The 21,045-nt window shown below is 46.1% G+C and overlaps 1 protein-coding gene and 1 pseudogene across 2 annotated transcripts; both read right to left on the bottom strand.

The window, feature by feature from the left end:
• Nucleotides 1-845: 845 nt before the first annotated feature.
• Nucleotides 846-6,126, bottom strand: ddx5 (DEAD (Asp-Glu-Ala-Asp) box helicase 5). 2 transcript variants are annotated; one of them, XM_053443677.1, is made up of 13 exons: nt 5,943-6,126; nt 5,070-5,268; nt 4,869-4,965; nt 4,651-4,784; nt 4,491-4,556; nt 4,259-4,400; nt 4,013-4,173; nt 3,739-3,911; nt 3,539-3,649; nt 3,386-3,447; nt 3,229-3,288; nt 1,781-2,002; nt 846-1,594 (listed from the first exon to the last, which is right to left on the bottom strand). In XM_053443677.1, exons 1-13 carry the CDS (start codon nt 5,987-5,989, stop codon nt 1,173-1,175), a joined length of 1,896 nt encoding a protein of 631 aa, XP_053299652.1. In that variant the 5' UTR covers nt 5,990-6,126; the 3' UTR covers nt 846-1,172. The 2 variants fall into 2 exon arrangements, with proteins under 2 accessions (XP_053299652.1, XP_053299654.1); XM_053443679.1 differs by having other exon boundaries at nt 1,426-1,594; nt 1,768-2,002; nt 5,943-6,123.
• Nucleotides 6,127-10,168: 4,042 nt separating this feature from the next.
• Nucleotides 10,169-21,045, bottom strand: part of LOC128458779 (E3 ubiquitin-protein ligase SMURF2-like) — a 35,699-nt pseudogene continuing 24,822 nt past the window's right edge.

Genomic DNA, 21,045 nt, shown 5'->3' on the forward strand with positions numbered 1-21,045 from the left:
ACAAATCACCTTTATACAAAGTGTTGCTTCTAAGCTGAGTTTATATATTTCGTTTCACCATCGGGGATCATTAGCAGGTGTAAGCAACTGCAAATAATCTTCATATATCATATCCTGAAATGTGTACCTTAGTATAAACAAATATTTTGGCTTTTATATTAAGACACTATCTACTAAAGCCGGACCACCACAGACTGCTCAGATCTGGAGGTGAGTCCCTTACATCTCGGGGCCCAGTCGAGCTTGTGACAATTATTAACCAACTAATAGTTTAAATTTACTGTGAATCTATTACAATGTACACTGCTCTCAAATAGTCTTTGTATGTTTAGCGATATGTAGACACAAATTTTTTATTGAAAGACTTTGACAGTCAGATTATAAAGTTTTAATCCCCATATTTTCAGTGATACTTAAAAAGCAGAGCCCTGGAATATCTCAGACCATCAGCTCGTTTCAAATTTGTTTTCAGGTTTGAAAGTTTGATCTCCTACCACAAGGTGGAGACAGTTCCACTTTACAGGAATCTGAATATGGATTTGTTGTATCTGAGACAAGATGATTCTTAAAGCTGTAATGAGTCATTAAAGGTTTCGCGTGTGGGAGGATGACTACTTGACAACTCATCCTCTCCAGCATGTGGAGGCACGAGACCGACTGAGATCAAGATGAGCAGATCTGATCCATTTCTTCTTCACATGTTGAGGAATCAGTTTAACTTTCATATGAACAATGATTCAGAGTGGGTATGTTTGATAAACATGACACCTGCTGGACAGAGCAGGTAGTGCTCAGGTTCCAACCGGGACAATGATAACTTAACAGTTCAGAAATAACCAGACAAGTTTTATTTTTATGTTTATTTGAAAGATCATGCAGTGCACTTCCAGGGTAGGAGCTTAACATCACTTTCAAGGAAACACGTGAAAAACCGGTACAATCGTAATTACCTAGTACAAAACATAACATATTACTAAAGGAATGTAACAAATTAAATAGTAAGAGGAAAAGAAATGTGCAGCGTCGCTATTGCTGCACTGCAGATCATAAAAGGCTTGACAGAGGTCCAAGTTGTTTCTAACCCTGTTCTGTAAATACAAAAAAAATCTGGATCTATAGAATTTAACAGGACAAAAAAGCAATAAATTACTTTTCAAGTGTGTGTGGTGCGTTTACTGAGTGAACTGAGGAGGCATGGCGTACGGCACCAGTGGAGGAGGATGATGCTGTGGAGCCTGTGCCTGGGGGAAGGGGAAGGGGGGGTGGCCTGCGCCGTTCGGGGCGACGGCCTTAACGGGGGCAAACTGCGGAGCCTGGAAGCTGTTCTGGGCTCCGAAGGCCCCGGTTGGGTTGCTAGCAAAGTTGGACTGTCCGTTACCAGTGAAGCTGCCTCCACCGTAGCCATTGCCACTGCCGTTGCCAGTACTGTTCCCATAGCCTCCAGTTTGTGTGTTTGTGCCAAATTTATTTGGTCCGTTGTCAAACCCTCTACCATTACCATTATCCCTATCCCTAAAACTGCCAAAATCACGCCTTCCAGAGGAATACCTATCCCGGTCCCGGAAATCACCACCTCGGCCTCCCCTTGAACGACCTGGAAGAGAGGATGGGTTTTTTTTAGAAGAGAAAATAACCCTAGTGTTGTATTAAAAAAAGGAAATTTGCTAAACCAGAAACTGGCTTGGGAGCCAATGAACTGAGAAAGACTAAAGGGAGAGGAGCAGGGAAAGAGTGGCTGCACTTAACAGCACAGTTTCTGTATCTCACCAATTGGATTTACCTCCTCTGTCTTCTGCCATCTGGAGGAGCTTGGGGTTGATCGCCTGGTTGGCCTCGCGGAGCACAGCGATGAGGTCGCTGGCCTGCCTCATGTTGTTGGGAGTGAAGAAGGTATAAGCGGTTCCTGTCTTTTGACTACGAGCTGTTCTGCCAATGCGGTGGATATAGTCCTCTGAGTTGTTCGGGTAGTCAAAGTTGATGACAAATTTGACGTCTTCCACATCTGTAAGATTGTGTTGCGATGTGGCATAAAGGAAGAGGACAGCACACAAAGAACGTGCGCCAGAGCCACCACAACCAGATCAAAAACAAAGAGTCCAAGTTAGTGCAGTCATGAGGTGGGTGTGGCCAGTAAAATCACAAACTGTAAAAAGAATATGCATTAGGTAAAGCTAGAGATTCACTTTTTGGGGAGACTAGTAGAAAAGATGCACACTCCATCAGCTTTCAATTCTTTGAGAATAAAAAAACTCAAACTACCAAACCACCTTCAGAAAGAATGGATCAGAAATCTTACCATTTTTTGGAGTATGCATTCACTAGTTCATTCCCACATATTGTCAAGTGACCCTCACTACTGCCTCCTGGAGTTCTCAAGCTAGCATTGAACCAGTGTCTCATGAGCTGCTCGCTACAATCCTCACTGAAGAGTCTCTCGCCCAGAAAAAAAAAAAGTTCTGAACCAATTTGCAGAATGCCTACAAACAAAGCATCCCACTCTCGGCATGGCAAGATTTTTCCAGACCCAGTGTTCAAAATGTCTCTCGTTGGCAGGTCTCGACATGACTTTGAAACGCAGGCGAGGGAGGAGTGTGAGCGTGTCCAACTAGCATGTCCCACTGTCACCTAAAGCGCCAGTAGTAGCCATGTCTCTACAGAGGTGATGGTATGATCGATCTGACAGACTGCTCTCCCGACAGAAGTTTAGGAGACTGCAACAGTGACGCCACCCATGCTCAACAACGAGTCTCTGCAACAAAAAGCACCTTCCAAATGACTCCAATGGCTTGCAATGCCGTGCCCAATCCAATATGCAAGACAATAGGAGACAGTGTAGCTGGGCTTTGAGCTGGGACAGTTACAGAGCCTGGGTGTGTGAAGCAGTCCAAACCATTGCCAGAGAACAGACGAGCGTAGGGGGGAGGAACTGTGGCCAGCCCTCAACTCGCCCCCCCTTTTTAGGCAGGCCCGCACGTTGTGCTGCACTTGGGCCTGTCACCTCTGTTTATCTGCACGACTGGGAGACCCGTGCCTCGCCAGTCAGGACACCTCCAAGAATGCTCCTTCCCCCTCTGGAGACCTGGGCTTGTCATGCCAAGGCCCTGCCATATAGACTGCTCCTTAGGTCAGGGGAGAAACTCAGAGAGAAGCAGAAAAGTTAAAGAAAGCAAAAACACTTTCTTTTTTGAAAAACATGTCAATGCACACGAGTTCAGGGAGGATACTGACCTAGACCCCTGGAGGCAACATCTGTAGCAATAAGAATTGGAGCCTTTCCGTATTTGAACTCTGAAAAAAAAAAAAAATGAATTAAAATCACAGAACATTGCGGCTCAGGGTTACCCGTTATGATTATTATCTAAAAGTATTGGTTATTCACACTCACCATTGAGAACCCAGTCTCTTTCCTGTTGGCTTTTATCTCCATGGATTCCCATAGCTGGCCACCTAGTGGAGAGGAAGGTTTGAATGTTATTTCAGGTAACATTACAACATGGCCATTATCACGGAAACATTTCATATTAATATCAATGCTTACCCGTCACGTCTCATCCTCCTGGTGAGGTCATCACATCGCCTCTTTGTCTCAACAAAGATGATGGTTTTGTTCTCCTTCTCGCTCATGATCTCCTCAAGCAGACGGATCAGTCTAAAGAAGAAACATGATTAGTAAACAATAATCTATCAGTATTAAGTATAAAGAACAGCTTTACTCGATGTCATTGACCAGTCACTCACTTGTTCTCCTTCTCGCCGTCATTGCAGACGTCGACTATCTGCAGGATGTTGTGGTTGGCACTGAGCTGCAGAGCCCCGACATTGATCTGGACATATTCCTTCAGGAAGTCTTCTGCAAGCTGACGAACCTCTTTGGGCCAAGTAGCACTCCACATCAGAGTCTGACGGTCAGGCTGCAAAACACCACAACACGTTACTCAAAGTAATCAGACACCTGTGACTTGTTCCACTTCTGTGGCAGTAAAAAGTGTTAATAAAATATTAAGAAACTTACCCTGATCTGGTCAACGATTTTTCGGATCTGTGGCTCGAAGCCCATGTCCAGCATTCTGTCGGCCTCATCCAGCACCAGATATGTGCAACGCCGGAGATTTGTCTTTCCAGACTCGAGGAAGTCAATGAGTCGGCCCGGGGTGGCGATGCAAATCTCCACACCTGTAACAGCAGAGTTAAGATGAGAACTATGCCATCGAGTCTAATGGTGGCAAAGTTTTTTTAAGTATATCAAGTGATGACGTACCTCTCTCCAGGTCACGAATCTGTGGCCCTTTAGGTGCTCCACCATAGATGCAGGTAGTCTTCAGGCGAGAAGCTTTGCCGTATTCTGCAGCCACTTGTTGCACCTGCTGAGCCAGCTCACGAGTGGGGGCCAGCACCAGACACTGTTGGGAGGGGTGGGGGTCATAGGTTAGGGTCTAGCATTCAAACTGGGGGTTCATGTTTCATTAGGTCATAATTTTGTTTTTACTTACAATGGGCCCATCGCCGCGTTCCAGGAAGGGCTGGTGGTTGATGTGCACGATGGCAGGCAACAGATACTGCAGGACAAACACACAACAGTCAAATTTAATTTCACACAACGGCACTGCAATGTGATTAAAGTGCAACTGGTGCCAGTCGTTAAGAACTCACGGAGAGAGTTTTGCCAGAGCCAGTCTGAGCAATGCCGACCATGTCCTTGCCACTGAGAGCCAGAGGCCACCCCTGGGCCTGGATGGGTGTCGGGTCGGTCCAGTTCATTTTGGTGATCACATCCATAACATAAGCTGTGGAATAAAAGGCACAAAGTTAACCTCTGCTCAACAAACCAGAGTGACCCGTTAATGACGCTGGTTTATTTATAGGCTTACTGGGAAAGCTGGCCTCGTGGAACTTGGCGATCGGGTCTGGGCAGTCTCTCCCCTTCACGGTGATGATTTTGGTCCTTCTGTACAGTTCTACTTCTTGCTGCAAGGGAAACGTGCATGAACAAAACGAGTCAGAGCCTGTTGCATAACACACGTGCATCGGTCGGGTTGCATAACACGTGCGGGAGCTCGCCGGCTACATACCGGTGGCCTGCGCTCGACGTCTGGGTGCTGCTGGTAGAAGTTCTTCTCGAACTTGGGGAGCTCGTCCATGTTCCAGTGTTTCTTACGGAGCCGTTCGCCGGGGTTCCCGAACTTTCCTCCTCCGCCGCCGCCTCCACCACCACCACGGCCTCCACCGCCGCCGCCGCCAAAGCGAGGAGGTCCTCCGCTACCGCCATAGCTGTGAATCAAAACCATACAGTCAGACTGGGACTCGATACAAGTCGCTTAAAACGGTTTAAATCGATAACTGCCATTTAACTGCGTCACTGTACGACACCCTATAGCTGCCATATACTTTCCAACCGGCAGAGGAACAAAAGGGAGGCCGGCATTTTGTATCCGCATTCAAGGCCGCCACATGGTGGAAAGCCGACTGGCTGCCGCGGTGGCGTCGTTACCGCGGCCCGTTCACCACCGACACCACGCGTCGGTCATAACGGAGGGAAATAACCCGATCACGCCACAAACTTTATTTTGTGTGTATTTGATTCCGTTGAGGCCTTGAAACGTGGCGTCGTGCGCGAGCTAGCGGAAGGCTAATGCTAACAGGAAGCTAACGAACAGACGTTGCGCCAGGGCACGAGGCCAACGCCAGAGAAAAGGCCCCGAGCCAGGAGACAACGGGCCGGGCTCCCCCTGGAGGCCCCGGGCGCCCGGTTCGGCCGGTTCACACTCACACGTGTCTCCCTCTAACACAACCACACGTTCCTCTAAAGATCCGAACGAAGACATTACACAATTAAAACATTGTTTTGTTTGATCGATTCGTTTTTTTAACCGGTTTAAAAGTCCGGCCGCCATCTTTTTTTCTTTCTCCCGGCCACACGGATGCAAACCGGGAAAACGACTCACCCTCTGTCTCTGTCGCGGCCGCGGTCTCTGTCGGAGTATCCAGGCATTTCAGTCAAAGTGGGTTCAATAAAATAATAAAGATAAATTAAGCTTCAGCGAGGTTTGTTGCCGACGACTAAAAAAAATGCGACCGGCAGTGGAGTTGAATGCCGGTAATGTGAAAACGAGGCCCGGGCTTTATAGATAGGGGGAAGTTCACCTTCCGCTGTGTCCATCCGCCGTACAGTCTCTAGCGTCTCACGAGGCGGTGCTGCGTGAGAAAGTAGTTCCTCTTGTATATAACACCAAACGTGATATATATGATAACTGAATCTTTATATAACATAACCTGAGTGAATATATATATTTATATAATACCATAGCCTGAGTGTATATATATATTTATATAATACCATAACCTGAGTGGATATATATAATAACTTACTATAGACAGTAATACAACGTGAGTGAAGATATATAATAACTAACTATGTATAATAATAGAACCTGACTGAATATGAATAACTGAATATATCCAATAATATACCCTGACTTAATGTATATAATAAGTTAAGCGTTAACAGGTAGATAACTTTACATAAATCAAATAAACGCTGTAAATATAGAAACTACATGTAGTTTATTCTGAATGAATATATATATGATAAAAACCATATTAATAATAAAACACAAAATAAAAGTCTGTCTTTTTCTCACGCGCCGTGTTTGATGGTAGTGTCGGCGGATGCATATGTACGAGACAGAAACCGGGTGATGCGGCTCTCCACTGCGCTGTCGGTGGTTTACAGTAAGTGACGTCATGAGGACCAACCCAAACACGTGAGGGACTATTTCTTTTTCTCCTCCTCTCGTCTGTCTCTGATGAAACTGATTCATTCTCTCTATAACTGATTATTAAGACTATAGACTCTCATCTCTTGTATTAAGTCTTTTGTTTAATGGTTCATTCTTTGTTCTATTATATTTTAGTATTTTACTGTAATCTGGTACTATATTGTGTATCTTTTGCCTAGGGAGTAAGTCCAGTTTTTATTTTATCTTATGTTTATTACATTCTATTTTTGAGCTATTATATATCTATATAAAAATTGATTCCAAAAGAAAAGAGGTAGAGAAAGATATACAAACTTCCCTCATTGTGAGTTAAAACAACTTAGATAATGCTTTACTCACTAACTGAATGAATTGTGTTGATGTGATTGCACTGTTACACCATAGCAGTTTATATATTTATAGTTATTTCAAAAATCATATACGGTGCAATATGTAGTGTGTTGTTAGCTGTGATAGTTTCTTTGAGGGGGGGTCCATGGCTCTGGGTACGATTCCTCTAAGAAAAATAGAAGTTCCCTGGACGTTACTCCAGTTCTATGAGTATATAACTCACAGACATGTTTTAGAATGTGTATTATAAAACAAATTTGACCAATTAGGCAATTACACAACCTGTATCCCCATTTTTTAAACTTGCACATTTAGAAAAACAGGCTTATATGTATTGTAATAGTTCTACTTTTATTTTTATTACATTAGATCTGTGTCGATTCTGTTTCTCTCCAGATGATCAGTCAAGGTAAAACTCGTCTTATCTTAAATTTAATCCAAGCCACTTTCACTACAGGCATAAAAACACAAACCAGTATCATCTTAATCACGACTGCTTCTCTTGTGTCCTCTTTGTCACAGTGTGTAGAAAGACTCTGTGTCGTACGCTGCAGTTTCACTTCAACAAAATAACCACAAAATGTGTTTAATATCATTTCCACACTCAGTGTCATCATCTCCCCGCTTCCCTGCCCCCCCCCCCCCCCTTGGATCCATCTACCAGACGTCTTCAGGGTGGAACCATGAATACTCAGTGGGAGGTCGGGCCATCGAGCATTCAAGTGTAAAACGAACCCTACTTGACATTCATTATTCTGATCAACGAGCCCCTGATGTAAATAACTAGTGAACCAAAGGAGCTGTTTAAGAGCACGTTACTCTATCAAGTGGTCCAACAACAATTCAGATTAAAAAGCTTCTCGTTTATGACAATCAAAACAAGGATACATCTTCATACAAGGTTGTAACATTGTTAGACAAAGGCAAGTTTAATTAGAACTAATGACACACAAAAAATAAAATACTCTTACAAAATGATAGTGTTAACATACATCAAATTGCATCAGTCAGCTATGAGAGATATAGTCCTGCTAAGTGGATCATGCTATTTAACAAAACAAAAAACCAAAGAGCTTTTGACTTTTTAATAATAAAAGTTCAGTTCTCCAGCGAGAGGCGTCGGCGGGTCGATGCCGGGTCGTGTGGGATCGACCAGTCGGAGCTTGTGCACTGGACTCAAGAAGGTGATTGAATATCTGGTGCAGACCTCACCACTAAAAACACACAAACACACACACCTGGTGACCTCATTCAGTTTGTGTGCAATTTCCTCTTTTCAGTTTAAAAACAAAAAATCTTTTTTTTCTACTTAAGTTAAAGATAAATTACATGTTGTTTGATCCACATACAGTTTTATGAACAATATCTTATTACTGTACAAAGCACCAGCTGAGGACACTTTTCACTTTGCATTACACTCGTCTCCAAAAAGAATGAAAACTTAACAGTTCGTTCAACTTTCTCTTTTATCTCTTTTTTTTTTTAATAGTGTATGCAATCGTTAAGAACAGTCCACGGTCGTAGAGATTGATAGACAGGCAGCATCTTCTGAAAACATTCAAGAACTTTTCCTTTTGAATCATAGAAAAACAACCACCCCCCTCCCCCCCTCCCTACACACACACACACACACTTTCTCTAAAAAAAAAGACACTGCAGGAGTTCATCTCATTCAGGTTCACTTTCAAACCCAAAGCACATTCGGAGACATGCAACAGGTCGCTGTGGACAAGCGGTGCAGGTGGGCGGCGGCGTGCTCGAACCCCCGGGACGTTCAGGAAATCATGTCCCGGTGGAGCCGTCGACTTCTCAGAGGCTTCGTGGCCACAGACGGGTTCAGACACGAGCGGTGAACCATGCACTTGAAGCAGTAGTAGGTCAGTGAGTAGAAGTCGCAGATACAAGACTAAACGCTTTTTAGCACCACATGGCTCAAAGGTAGTAGATTTGTTTTCTTGTTATTTAATCTGTGACAACTCAAACTAGACTGTGACGGAAAAAGGTAGATTTCATGCTCGTGACGTTTATAGAAAAAGTGACAAACAAAAAAAAGGATAAAAAGGGAAATGACACGATGCCATGAGTAGCTCCAGGATGAAATCAGTAGAATATTAAAGGGCGTGCTGAATATTTGTAAAGATTCACTCACTCAAAATGTTTATGGCACTCAGGGGACATTGATAAAGAGTTCTTTAGTGAACTTCAGTCAAGCTTAGTTCTGTTTTCACAACTTGTCTTCTATAATTGAACAAGGGGGTATTTCTGAAATATAACAACAATAAATTATATATATTATATAGAAATTTATTGTTTTTCTTTTTCAATGTTTTCCCTGTTATATAAAAAGAACACAATTCAAGCTACGCATTCATGTATTCATTCTCCAGACAGAAGTAGCGTCCAGACGTGTGAAGTCGTGTTTGTGGGGAAGCAGCGTCTCGGGAGCTCAGGTCCCAGCCGCTGTCTTTGGAGAAGGTTGTAAACAGTCAAACTAATTCAGTCTCCACTCTTTGCCTTGTCGTCCATGTTGTCCCAGCGTGATCGGCCCGAGTCGTGCACACTCCCACGTCCAAATGTAGTGTTTCCAAGTGGCTGTGGGAACCATTAATAACCCTGTACGCTCTGGAAACAAACCAGTCTTGTTAGTGTTGTTTTCCGGAGAGCTTGTGTTCCTCTTGGTATAAATGGAGCATTGCTACATAGATACAGTCTATTTTTTTTTTTTTTCAAATGCTAAAATGAACTTAGAAATAAAAAAAAAAAAGAGAAGATCCGGCAAACTTTTGCAGGTTCCACAAGTTAGTAAATAGTCTCGAGTTAATAGCAGCTGAAGAGATCCTTGATAAAAAAAAGAGACAGAAGAAGAGCTGGAGGGTTTGGAACCAACAGTCAGGTGACACCTTCTGGTCCTCACGTCCCACCCTCCAGTAGCTTGGCCTCATGTGCCCGGGAGGCGTGTGTGGGGGGGTGTCCCTGGGGGGGGAAAAGCAACCGTGGATGACCCCCCAAAGGAACTGGATTGATTTGCTGGAGGAAAGGGGGGCAGGCGGGTGGGTGGGTGGGGGGGTTGTAGCTCCGTCTCCATCGGGGTCTCACTCCACAGCGAAGCCGCACGTCTCCTCGATGGCAGTGAGCAGCTTGTCGTACAGTTTGTCGTAGTGCTCGTACGGAGGAATGTCGATCCGGTTGAAACTGGAGGAAACAGAAAGGGAGCCGGTTTTAAAATGATGGTGAAGCACCGGGAACACAAAGAGGGTCACGACCTGAACCAGCGTTTCCAAACGGCTCAATTCTGGAGTGTTTACGGCTGCCAAGCGAATCTGAATTTAATAGATTTCAAACCAGCACAGGGGAGTATGGATGTAACCGGTGTCATGTGACCAGAGGATGATGCTCTGACTCACCAGGTGTGGGCTTTGGGAAGGTTGTTGGCGCTGGCATCAATCTGGTGGATGGTGAAGAGCCGAGGACCAGCAGCACCTGAAGAAACAAAAACTCATGTTCACAAACCTGTAGATTCAGACACGTCCACAGTTTATCATCATTTAAAAAACAGTCTCCTGACAAACAGAGATTCGTTCTGCTTCAAATCCACAATCAGGAAAAAATAGATTTGAATCTTCAGCTGATCTGAGAGCTGCACATTAGCCTGAAGGTTCCTGGAGCGGCTGCATGTGAGGGAACCTGACAAAGTGAAACTGTTCAGTGTTCGGAAAACTAACAGTGCTAATTACAGTAAGTGTCCCTCAGGCGTGGTCTTGTTTCCACAGACTCACAGACACCAGAGGTTAGTGAGTGAGTTGTTTTTCGGGCGTCTGCTGATGTTTGGACCGAGACAGGATGACCATGTTATATAAAAGGTGTGTGTAGGGTGTGTGTGTCTGCCTGTGGATCAGTGTGTGCTCCTCGTGCCCGGGTGCTCTGTCCCTGGGCAGCGTCGCCTGCCAGCACGGACCTGCTGAACCACAGCACTCTGCTCACACTCAGGGTTCATCCAGGGTCGCACAAACCCAGAGACACACACACACACACACAGAGGCAAAGAATCCCAAACACACAACCCGGAGTGTGTTGACAGAGCTTGTGAGCACGACTTTCATAATCAGCTGCCTCAGTCTGGTCCAATGAATTCACACAAAGAAGATTCACATCAAAACAAAATCAGAAAGGACAAATCTGAGTGGTTCTTACATTTAATACAATTTAAAAAGGAGGATTTACATAATGACCATGTCTTATGCACAGGTAGTATTTGTCCTGGCTGTTGCATAACTTCTCATGAAGTATTTTTTGCAGTATTCCGATTTGCCCTACTCTTATCCTATCCCCCTATCCTTATCTGTTTACTCCAGGGATCAGAGAGAGACAACCTTCCCCTCCCGTCCACGTCCTGAACAGAACTGACAGTGAAGTTGACCTTTGACCCGAGTCCTCACCTTGAAGGGCCTTGAAGCCCTGCAGGGGAACTCGAGAGGAGCCGGTGACAAACTGCAGCAGCCGAGCTCGCCGCTCCTCGTCGAACGTCTCCACCGCTTTCCAGAACCACTTCACGATGTTGGTGTCCGAGGTGCAGTGTTTGAGCCGCGTGTTGGACTTCCAGTCGTGGATGTCGATTTTGCCCAGGCCACAAACAATCAGCTGCAGATGGAGAGATCGTTTTTAGATACGTTGAACTGAATGCACTCGCAGGTGAATCAGGAATTTCACCACATGGAGACGTTCAGATACCTCCAGCTCCTTCTCGTCGAAGGCCTTGAGCAGGTGCTGGGGGATGACCTCGTTGAAGCCCTTCTGCAGAGCCAGGAACTGGGCCTCGATGCCTCGCAGGAAGCGCCAGTTGACGTAGAGCCGGACGTACTCCTTCTTGGTGTCCTGGCTGACGGGGAGACTCTTACCGTTGGGCTTGAGCTCGTGCTGGATCATCTCCCCGTACGCGTTGTGCTCTACACAGAAGGTGTGGTCCAGCACCCCGGTGATGTCATTGTCCCTGAGGAGACAGGAACATGAGAATCAAGATAAGAGGGTAATAATTGAATTTTTAAAACAACACTATCAGTAGAAAACAAGACAAAACGATATCCACATAGTTATGGTCTGACAACAAATGCGTGAGGACCCCGGGTGTAAGAAAGTGTAACCCATATTCATATCTATATATAAAATATATTATAAAAGTAATGATATAGATAAACTTGAAATATATTAATATGCATTAAAATGTATACTAAATAAATAAATAGTCCACATTAATGTTCATCTCATCTCATCGTCATCCGCTTATCCGGGGTCGGGTCGCGGGGGGAGCAGCTCAAGCAGGGGGCCCCAGACTTCCCTTTCCCGGGCCACATTGACCAGCTCTGACGGGGGGATCCCGAGGCGTTCCCAGGCCAGTGTTGAGATATAATCTCTCCACCTAGTCCTGGGTCTTCCCCGAGGTCTCCTCCCCACTGGACGTGCCTGAAACACCTCCCAAGGGAGGCGCCCAGTGGGCATCCTTACCAGATGCCCGAACCACCTCAGCTGACTCCTTTCTAAGTAAAGGAGCAGCGGCTCTAATCCGAGTCCCTCACGGATGACTGAGCTTCTCACCCTATCTCTAAGGGAGACGCCAGCCACCCTTCTGAGAAAACTCATCTCGGCCGCTTGTACCCGCGATCTCGTCCTTTCGGTCATCACCCAGCCCTCATGACCATAGGTGAGGATAGGAACGAAGATCGACCGGTAGATCGAGAGCTTTGCCTTGCGGCTCAGCTCTCTTTTCGTTACAACGGTGCGGTAAAGCGAACGCAATACCGCCCCCGCTGCTCCGATTCTCCGGCCAATCTCACGCTCCATAGTACCCTCACTCGCGAACAAGACCCCGAGGTACTTGAACTCCTTCACTTGGGCTAAGGACTCATTTCCTACCCGGAGTAAGCAATCCATCGGTTTCCTGCTAAGAGTCATGGCCTCAGATTTAGCGGTGCTGATCCTCATCCCAGCCGCTTCACACTCGGCCGCCAGCCGATCCAGTGAGTGCTGAAGGTCACAAGCCGATGATCCAATGAGGACCACATCATCCGCAAAAAGCAGTGACGAGATCCTCAGACCACCGAACTGCAACCCCTCCCCACCACGACTACGCCTCGATATCCTGTCCATGTATATCACAAACAGGATTGGTGACAAGGCGCAGCCCTGGCGGAGACCAGCTCCCACTGAGAACGAAACTGACTGGCTGCCGAGGACCCGAACACAGCTCTCGCTTTGGGAGTACAGAGATTGGATGGCCCTGAGGAGAGACCCCCTTACCCCATACTCCCGCAGCACCTCCCACAGTTTCTCCCGGGGGACCCGGTCATACGCCTTCTCCAGATCCACAAAACACAAGTGGACCGGATGGGCATACTCCCAGGCCCCCTCCAGGATCCTTGCGAGAGTGAAGAGCTGGTCCGTAGTTCCACATCCGGGGCGAAAACCGCATTGTTCCTCTTCAATCTGAGGTTCGACGATCGGCCGAACCCTCCTTTCCAGCACCTTGGAGTAGACTTTACCAGGGAGGCTGAGAAGTGTGATACCCCGATAATTGGTACACACTCTCTGGTCCCCCTTTTTGAACAGGGGAACCACCACCCCGGTTTGCCACTCCTTTGGCACTGTACCCGACTTCCACATTAATGTTGCCCTCATTAAATATTAATAATATAGATAAATATTAAATAAATAAATATAACTATATATTGTAAATGTATAAATAGATAAATAGTTATTTAAGTAATAAATTCTTAAATTCAGATAGGGTTAGGGTTAGACTTCAGGCGGAACTTTATTATTTATTTTGAAAACGAACTAACAAGAGAATAAGGAAAGAAGAGTGAGCTCCACTCATCTGAACCCTCCTTTATTTATTGTTTGAATTATGTGTATATATGTTTATTAAGTTCATCATGTTTATAATATATTTTATTTATTGTCTTTTTGTCTAAATGTGTTTAGTAAAGTGACGGCTTTAATTTAAAGTACCTGGTCACTGGCTTCTTTTCTATGCTTTCCCCCCACTCCTTAGAACCTAGGACTAGTCCAGTATTTTGTGTATTAGAGGTAAATGCTACAAAAGGTTCAACAGCCCTGGGGGGGTATAATAGATCAAAATATATATATTACTTATGCACATGTTAGACGTGCATAGAAATACTGAATATTAGGCTATGGTTTAATTCTTGGTTTAGAAAAAGTATTTGCAGAGAAAATGTGGAGTCAGTATCGTTTTTATCAAAGTGAGTCTTGTACGTACAGGATCCAGACGAGGCTGTTGTGCAGGTCGGGGTCAACTGACTCCATGTCATCCAGGGTGATGGGTTTACCCAGCAGCTGCTTGTAGAAGGGCAGAGTGAAGCCTCCGTCTATGTAGTGGCCATGGAACACGGCCATTCCCATGATACGGCCCACGAAGTGGAAGTAGGACAGATGTTCCTGCAGGGAGACAGAACTTCTTTTAGTTTCTGATTGTAGAGACAGAACGGAACACAAGTGAAGGAGTAAACAGAACCCCTGTCTCCTGAGATCCTGTCTACAGACTGCAGAGCACCAGTTACATGGATCACTGCCAACCCAAACAAACAGAGATGAAGCTGTGTGACAACAAATTAGTGTCTGAACCGAGTCTCTGCCTGGCTGGACACTTTGCCTGACTGTGACCTGAATCACTGGGTTGAGACGTCTTAAGGTGACGAGAGTCTGTGATGTCAGGTTGACAGTGTCTGTGGTGTGGGTGGTGTCTGTGACTCACGGGGTTGACAGCGGAGTCAGGGTTTATCTGCAGCGTGTAGATGTCATCACGTGAGTACTGGAACAGGCCGTAGTACGGGTTCAGCATCTCGTGTGACAGCAGGTAGAGCCACTCCCTGTCCGGCACACAGGGAGGAGAAGACAGGAGGAGGAAAAACAACCAATTAGATCTGTGAGTAAGTGGTGTGGTTTCACATTCTGCCACTAGGAGGCAGACGTCTGTGTGTAACGTGATGCAGGATTTACAAAAACCCTAAATTGGATGTGTCCCGTCCACCGGGCTCCTCTCTTACCGGGCCACTCCTCCATAGTCGAGACCTTCTTCTCCTCTGAACTTCACCATTAGCCTCTTCCACAAGTCCTTGGGCCGCATCTTCATCACCTGTCGATACGATTCCTGCAACACACACACACAAATGCACACACTTTGTTAAAGACAGCAACAATATCCAGACTTTCTCCTGTCAGGCCCCCGAGTAAAGATAATAATGTCCAAATGAGCCCTTGAGAGAAAACAGTAGGAGATTCTGTGAAGGATAAGACATATTGATGAGGTTTCTAACACGTGATGGACACAAAACTGTAAAAAACAACAAGAATACAAATATCTATATAAAAAATGAGGAGCCGAACTTGGGAAGAAAACCAGATTCGAGAAATATTGGAGATTCGCTTTACACTGGTGTCAATGTACTGTAAATGTCTGCAGCAGAACTTGTACATCATGTCCTGCCTCCTCCATGTCTCTTATGATGAAGAAGCAGAATAAGTGAACACATCCATCAGTTTTTAAATATTCATGAGACGTGGATTTTATCCCGAATCCATAACCACGTGCACCCAGCTCCAGTGAAGCCACACACCCTCTACACTTCTGTCATTCAGACGCCATGCCCTTCATGATGACACCTGTCAAACACGTTGAACTATTTAACCAATGGTTGAGACCAATCCCAAATGTAGAGCGACACAATAAGAGGAAGTAGCTGGGAGAGCGTCCAACACAACAACAGGAGGGAAGCAGTGTCAGGTTCTCTGTGGCGAGGCTGAGAACGCTCAGCCCCTGTGCAGACGGCTCACAGCATCGGGGTGTGGGGGGTGGGGGTCATTTAAAGTGGATTAGGTGCAGTTATAATAAACACAGGCATTAGACTACGATAATACGGCCTCTCCAGGAGCAAGGTTCCCCCCCCGGTGCCCTCTGGATTCAGCAGAGAACTGAGAGCTGCTGTGGGAGAACGTCTTATCTCCACCGGAAAAGTACACAAAGACGAATCTGACAGCTCAGCCTGTGAACACTGGCCTGTGCAGACACACAATCTAAATGCTTCAGCTGATCTGGAGAAGCTGTGCAGTTCTGTCTCGCTCAACCTCAAGACGTCCTCTGCCCCCCCTCCCCACCCTCCCTCTCTCTCTCTCTCTCTCTCTCTCACATTGAGATCAGCCAAAAAAAATGTCTTCGTCCAGATTAACTGACGCGGCTGTTCCAGCACATTCCAGTACATATTTTATGAGGGTCATGCAGTCTGTTGCAGGTGGTGTTGTTCTGATGGAGGCCTAGCACCTCCTGGATGAAGGGGAGAGACCCCCCTCACCCCCACCCCCCACCCCAATGAGAAAATGTGCTTGAGAAATCCACATCTCGAACAAGACGTCTGCTTTAGATTTTGAACACACTGCCTTCACACACCAGAGATAACTGTGTGTGTGTGTGTGTGTGTGTGTGTGTGTGTGTGTGTGTGTGTGTGTGTGTGTGTGTGTGTGTGTGTGTGTGTGTGTGTGTGTGAAATCCTTCTCACAGCTGAATGCATTGGGCGATGATCTTAATGGAGAGAAACCAGAAGAAAAAAAACCCTTCAGAGGAAGTTTAACATAACTTAGGTGAGTCTATAAATAACTGAAACACGGGAGAGCATAATGTTTCCTCGCGGAGCCAAATGTAAATTTTGTTGGCAGGAGTTTTGGGAAATGGCGGTCGTTCAATGGAGCAAATATTACATTACTGTCGTGTTTGTTTAGCTTTTTAATTCCTTCCATGCATCCTCTGACTGTGAGTGAGCATCTTTAATAACTGGAGCCCCCTCGTGAGCTTCAGGTGATGCATGACCGGGCTTGTTTTTGTTTATCCTCACCTCAAAGATCTCCTCCCGGGACACCTCGATGCGGCAGTGGCCCGCCTGAGGCTGCTGCTGGGACAGTTCCTGACGGAGGATCTTGAGCTTCTGAACAAGGTCCCTCTTGTACTTGGGCACCGTGAGGCACTCGGCCTCCTCTGGGAGTTGAGCGGGGGACACCAGAGCCTGCTGGGCCTGCTCCTTCAACTGGTTCTGACGACTGGAGGGGAGATGAGAGGAGAGAGGAGGGTCAACATGGTTAGGTCTGGGATGTGTCCATGCAAAATGCAAACACGGTTACTGTAAACAAGCATTTGTACAAAACCAACAGGAGGAGAAGGAACTGAAAATACAGCTTTCTGAGAGGGAGACGTTTTTTCTCCGTCCTTTGCTGACGGCACAGAACGAGGAGGAAAGACACTGAGGTCATCTGGGAAGCACATCAAGGCAAACAGCTGCCTCGGCCCCTCGCAGACACAGACAGAGGTGGAGCTGGGATTACTGGAGGTAAGACATCTCACCCACATACCACCCCCCCACCCCCTCCACACACACCACCCCCCCTCCTCCCCGCCTGGCACAGAGATGACTGGACTTAACATTTTAACAGGGGAGAAGCAGAATGTGACAGAGGGAAAGAAAGTTCAGCAAATCTGTGTTGCTTCTGATTCATCCTGCAGACTTGAGGTAAAGTCGGGTCACTGAGGCCAACTCGCTGGGGCTCACTGGTTTATTTTGACAAGTCTAAAAGTTTGTCTAAAGAGAGAGAGAGAGAGAGAGAGAGAGAGAGAGAGAGAGAGAGAGAGAGAGAGAGAGAGAGAGAGAGAGAGAGAGAGAGAGAGAGAGAGAGAGAGAGAGGGGATCTCAGACACTGTGATAACATGTACTGACCCAGAAAGCCAAGTGACAACTGATAAGACATGATTTATTATCTGTTACTATAAAAAAATGATGTTATATAAATGTATAATTTACATGAGAGAGGTTGTCAGAGACAGACGACTCGACAGGGGAAGTGACAGCTGGCTGGGGAAACGGCCACAGACACACTAAACAAACTTATGTGAATGATTAGCTCTAAATTATAACACAATAATCCACTTTTGATGAACCGGTATCTTTTTGAAATTAAAAAGCGTAACAATCTCTGGAGCCCCTCGGCTTTTCTGTGACGATAAATGAGTATAAATATCTCGGGGCTTCCTGTGTAGACGGAGGATATCCGAGCTGAGACTCCCGTCTCCCCCGAGCCGTCCACTCAGAAGACAGATGACAAGCCGCTGCTGGTTGGACGCTCAACAAAGTCATTTTGTTTCCTTCATCACGCGAGTCCAACGTCTCTCCACTCAAAACACAAACAGTGATATAATAGTGCGGATGTGACAATCATCCTTTGGAGGCCAGAGGATAGTGAATACAACTTTTGAACTGTGGGCTGTGTTTGGGAAGGAGGCCTCTGAGGGTGGCACAGTCGGGAGGAGGGGGGGGGGGGGGGGGGGGGGGCACACTCACGCACACAGAACAGCCTTTATGGGACCAGCACTAAAGGATTATTTGCACAATGGCCTTTTGCACTTCAGTGGGGGGGCAGCAGGGTCATAAACACCAGACTCCCGGGTCGACCACAGCGGGCGGCGGGGGGGGGGGGGGGCATGTGCATGTCAGTCTGTGTTCATGGAGTAGAGCTTTATAGAGAAGGATGCACCACTGGAGGTGATGAAGGTTAAAATACACATCTTCACATCCGACACTCTTCAAACCAGCAGAGCAAACAGATTCAGGAGGAAGTGTAACCTTCAGTCAGTTCCCTTCATGTCAGACATGTAGCTCCAGACGCCTCCACTTAGGTTCCCGCCCCCAACAGCTTTCATTTCCCTCCACCACAATGACAACGTCTCCTTAACATGTGCCCGAGAAGCCAAGCTGGATTCTGCTGGGGCAGACACCAGGAAGCAGACTCTATCACTTCCTGCTATCCCAGAAAGCCACAGGGCCCCACAGGACACTCGAGTCCTCCCCACCAATCCCTTTATTTCCTGCAGACTAGACTCAGAGAGGAGGGGGGGGAGAGGGGAGGAAGGAAGGGCACTCTCCCGACAGCACCCAAACACTGTAGACAGCTCAGAGGGAGGAAGGGAGGGAGGGAGGGGGGAGGCACGTAGCATCTCCTCTCGCGGCTGCAGGTAAACATGATTCTTTCTCTTTACAAATGAAAGTTGTTCCTCACTCGACTTTTAACAGAGCATTATTTATACGCGTATAAAAACCGTTAAAATATATATATGCATGTCTGTGTATTAACATTTTTGTTGAATGACGGCACATGAGGGATGAACTTTTTTTTTTGTAAAGATCCCTGACTTGATAAAAGGCAGATGTCTTGATGGAAATCCATGACGACTGATATCTTTTCCAGAGTTTTGTCACGAGCGAGAGAAGTCGCTCTAAACGTCTCCGTTGCTCTACTCGCAGCAACAGAGCAACTTGGGTTAGAGCGGTAACTGAACCAGAGGCAGTAGATCATCTGTTACACTTGTCATGTATCGAGGTTAAACATCAGTCACACACAATTTATAAAGAAGCTATGAAGAAGTTTTTTCATAATTCTCTGGCCAAGGTAAAAAAGAAACAGAGATATAGAGCAATTATTTATGTATTTGTAAATGTAGAATATTCTTTATCCACCTTTTTACTAAATAATAAAGCAACATAAAAGAAAATGGTTATAACCCTAGTAGCCGCTTACACATCCTTTTCTTTCCTCTGTATAACATTGTTGCTGTGATATTACTTCAAAAATAAATACACATTTCCCGGTTTTGATGTGTAAGTAATTATCTTACCAGTTATTATCCTCTCAGAATAAATATACAATAGAAAATTCCACGCATCAGATTCTCACACATCTGGGCATAATCACGCACATGACAAATTCCTACATTAAAAACAAATGTGTCGTGCCAAGCTGCATTTCTTTATTTTAATTCTGTTTTTTCAGAGAGAAAAGTGAAAGGAATAGAAAATCCCCAAAAACACGTTCTTTGATCCATCAGAACAGGAAGAAGAGAGAAACCTGATCTCTCAGTCGATGCATTCCGTCTCCTGCTGCACGGAGGAGGAATGAGGTCAGGGCGGAGGAGGCCCCACCAAGGCACCCGTACACTGCTCCACCTTTGTGGTGCAAAGGCCTTTGGGTAATTCTAGGGCTATCGCAGCCTAGTACTGTGTGTTTGAACAGCTGCTCAGGGGAAGAAACTCTCAACACGTGCGTCCATGCACACAGGCATGTACCGAGCGCGGGAGCACAAAGCAACGCACACAAATCTACACAGATGGACACACACACACACAGTTCATTCATTGACTTGGGCATCACATTTATGCTTCCGTTTCCTGGACGTGAGACGCTCCTCAGCTACAGACACAGCAGCCTTGGTTTCCACTCTGCTATCTGATGTCTGGCCAAAGGCAGCTTTGTGACGGATTGTGTGCTAAAACGCCTTTATGATCAAAACCTCTGCGGGCTGAGGAATTTGAATTTTTGTGTGGAAAGACAGACTGTGGGGGAGTGTGCTGTTTATGTATTTCTGTGTGTGCGAGTGTGTGTCTGTGTGTGTGTGTGTGCTGAACCGCTACAGGTGGTGAACACACCTTGGCACAGGATCCCACTGTAAAACAACTGACTGAGGGGGAGGTAACGTGAGCAAGTCTGTGAATGTCTGAGTGGTGTCTGTGTGTGTGTGTGTGTGTGTTCCTGTCTGTGTGAAGTAGGGATGCTGGCACGAAGCCCGAGTCTTACCTGACATTCTGACTTTCGATGCCTCCTCGACAACCATTAGGACTTGGACTACAAGACACAGAACAAAGACAGGGAAATAAATCTCTCTGTTTTTATATCCTGACTAAATTACCTCCCTGTTTTCCACCTGGAGGAAGTTGTACAACTCACTTTAGGACGAGGTGCAGGTTGGCGGAGAGGCGTGGGTCTGTGAACTGCGTGGTTCTGTTATTGTGGTCGACAAAGTAAACCCTCCCGGTGGCCGTGTTGCGGATCTCCC

This window comes from Pleuronectes platessa, chromosome 16, assembly GCF_947347685.1.
Source record: "Pleuronectes platessa chromosome 16, fPlePla1.1, whole genome shotgun sequence".
Classification (NCBI taxonomy): domain Eukaryota; kingdom Metazoa; phylum Chordata; class Actinopteri; order Pleuronectiformes; family Pleuronectidae; genus Pleuronectes; species Pleuronectes platessa.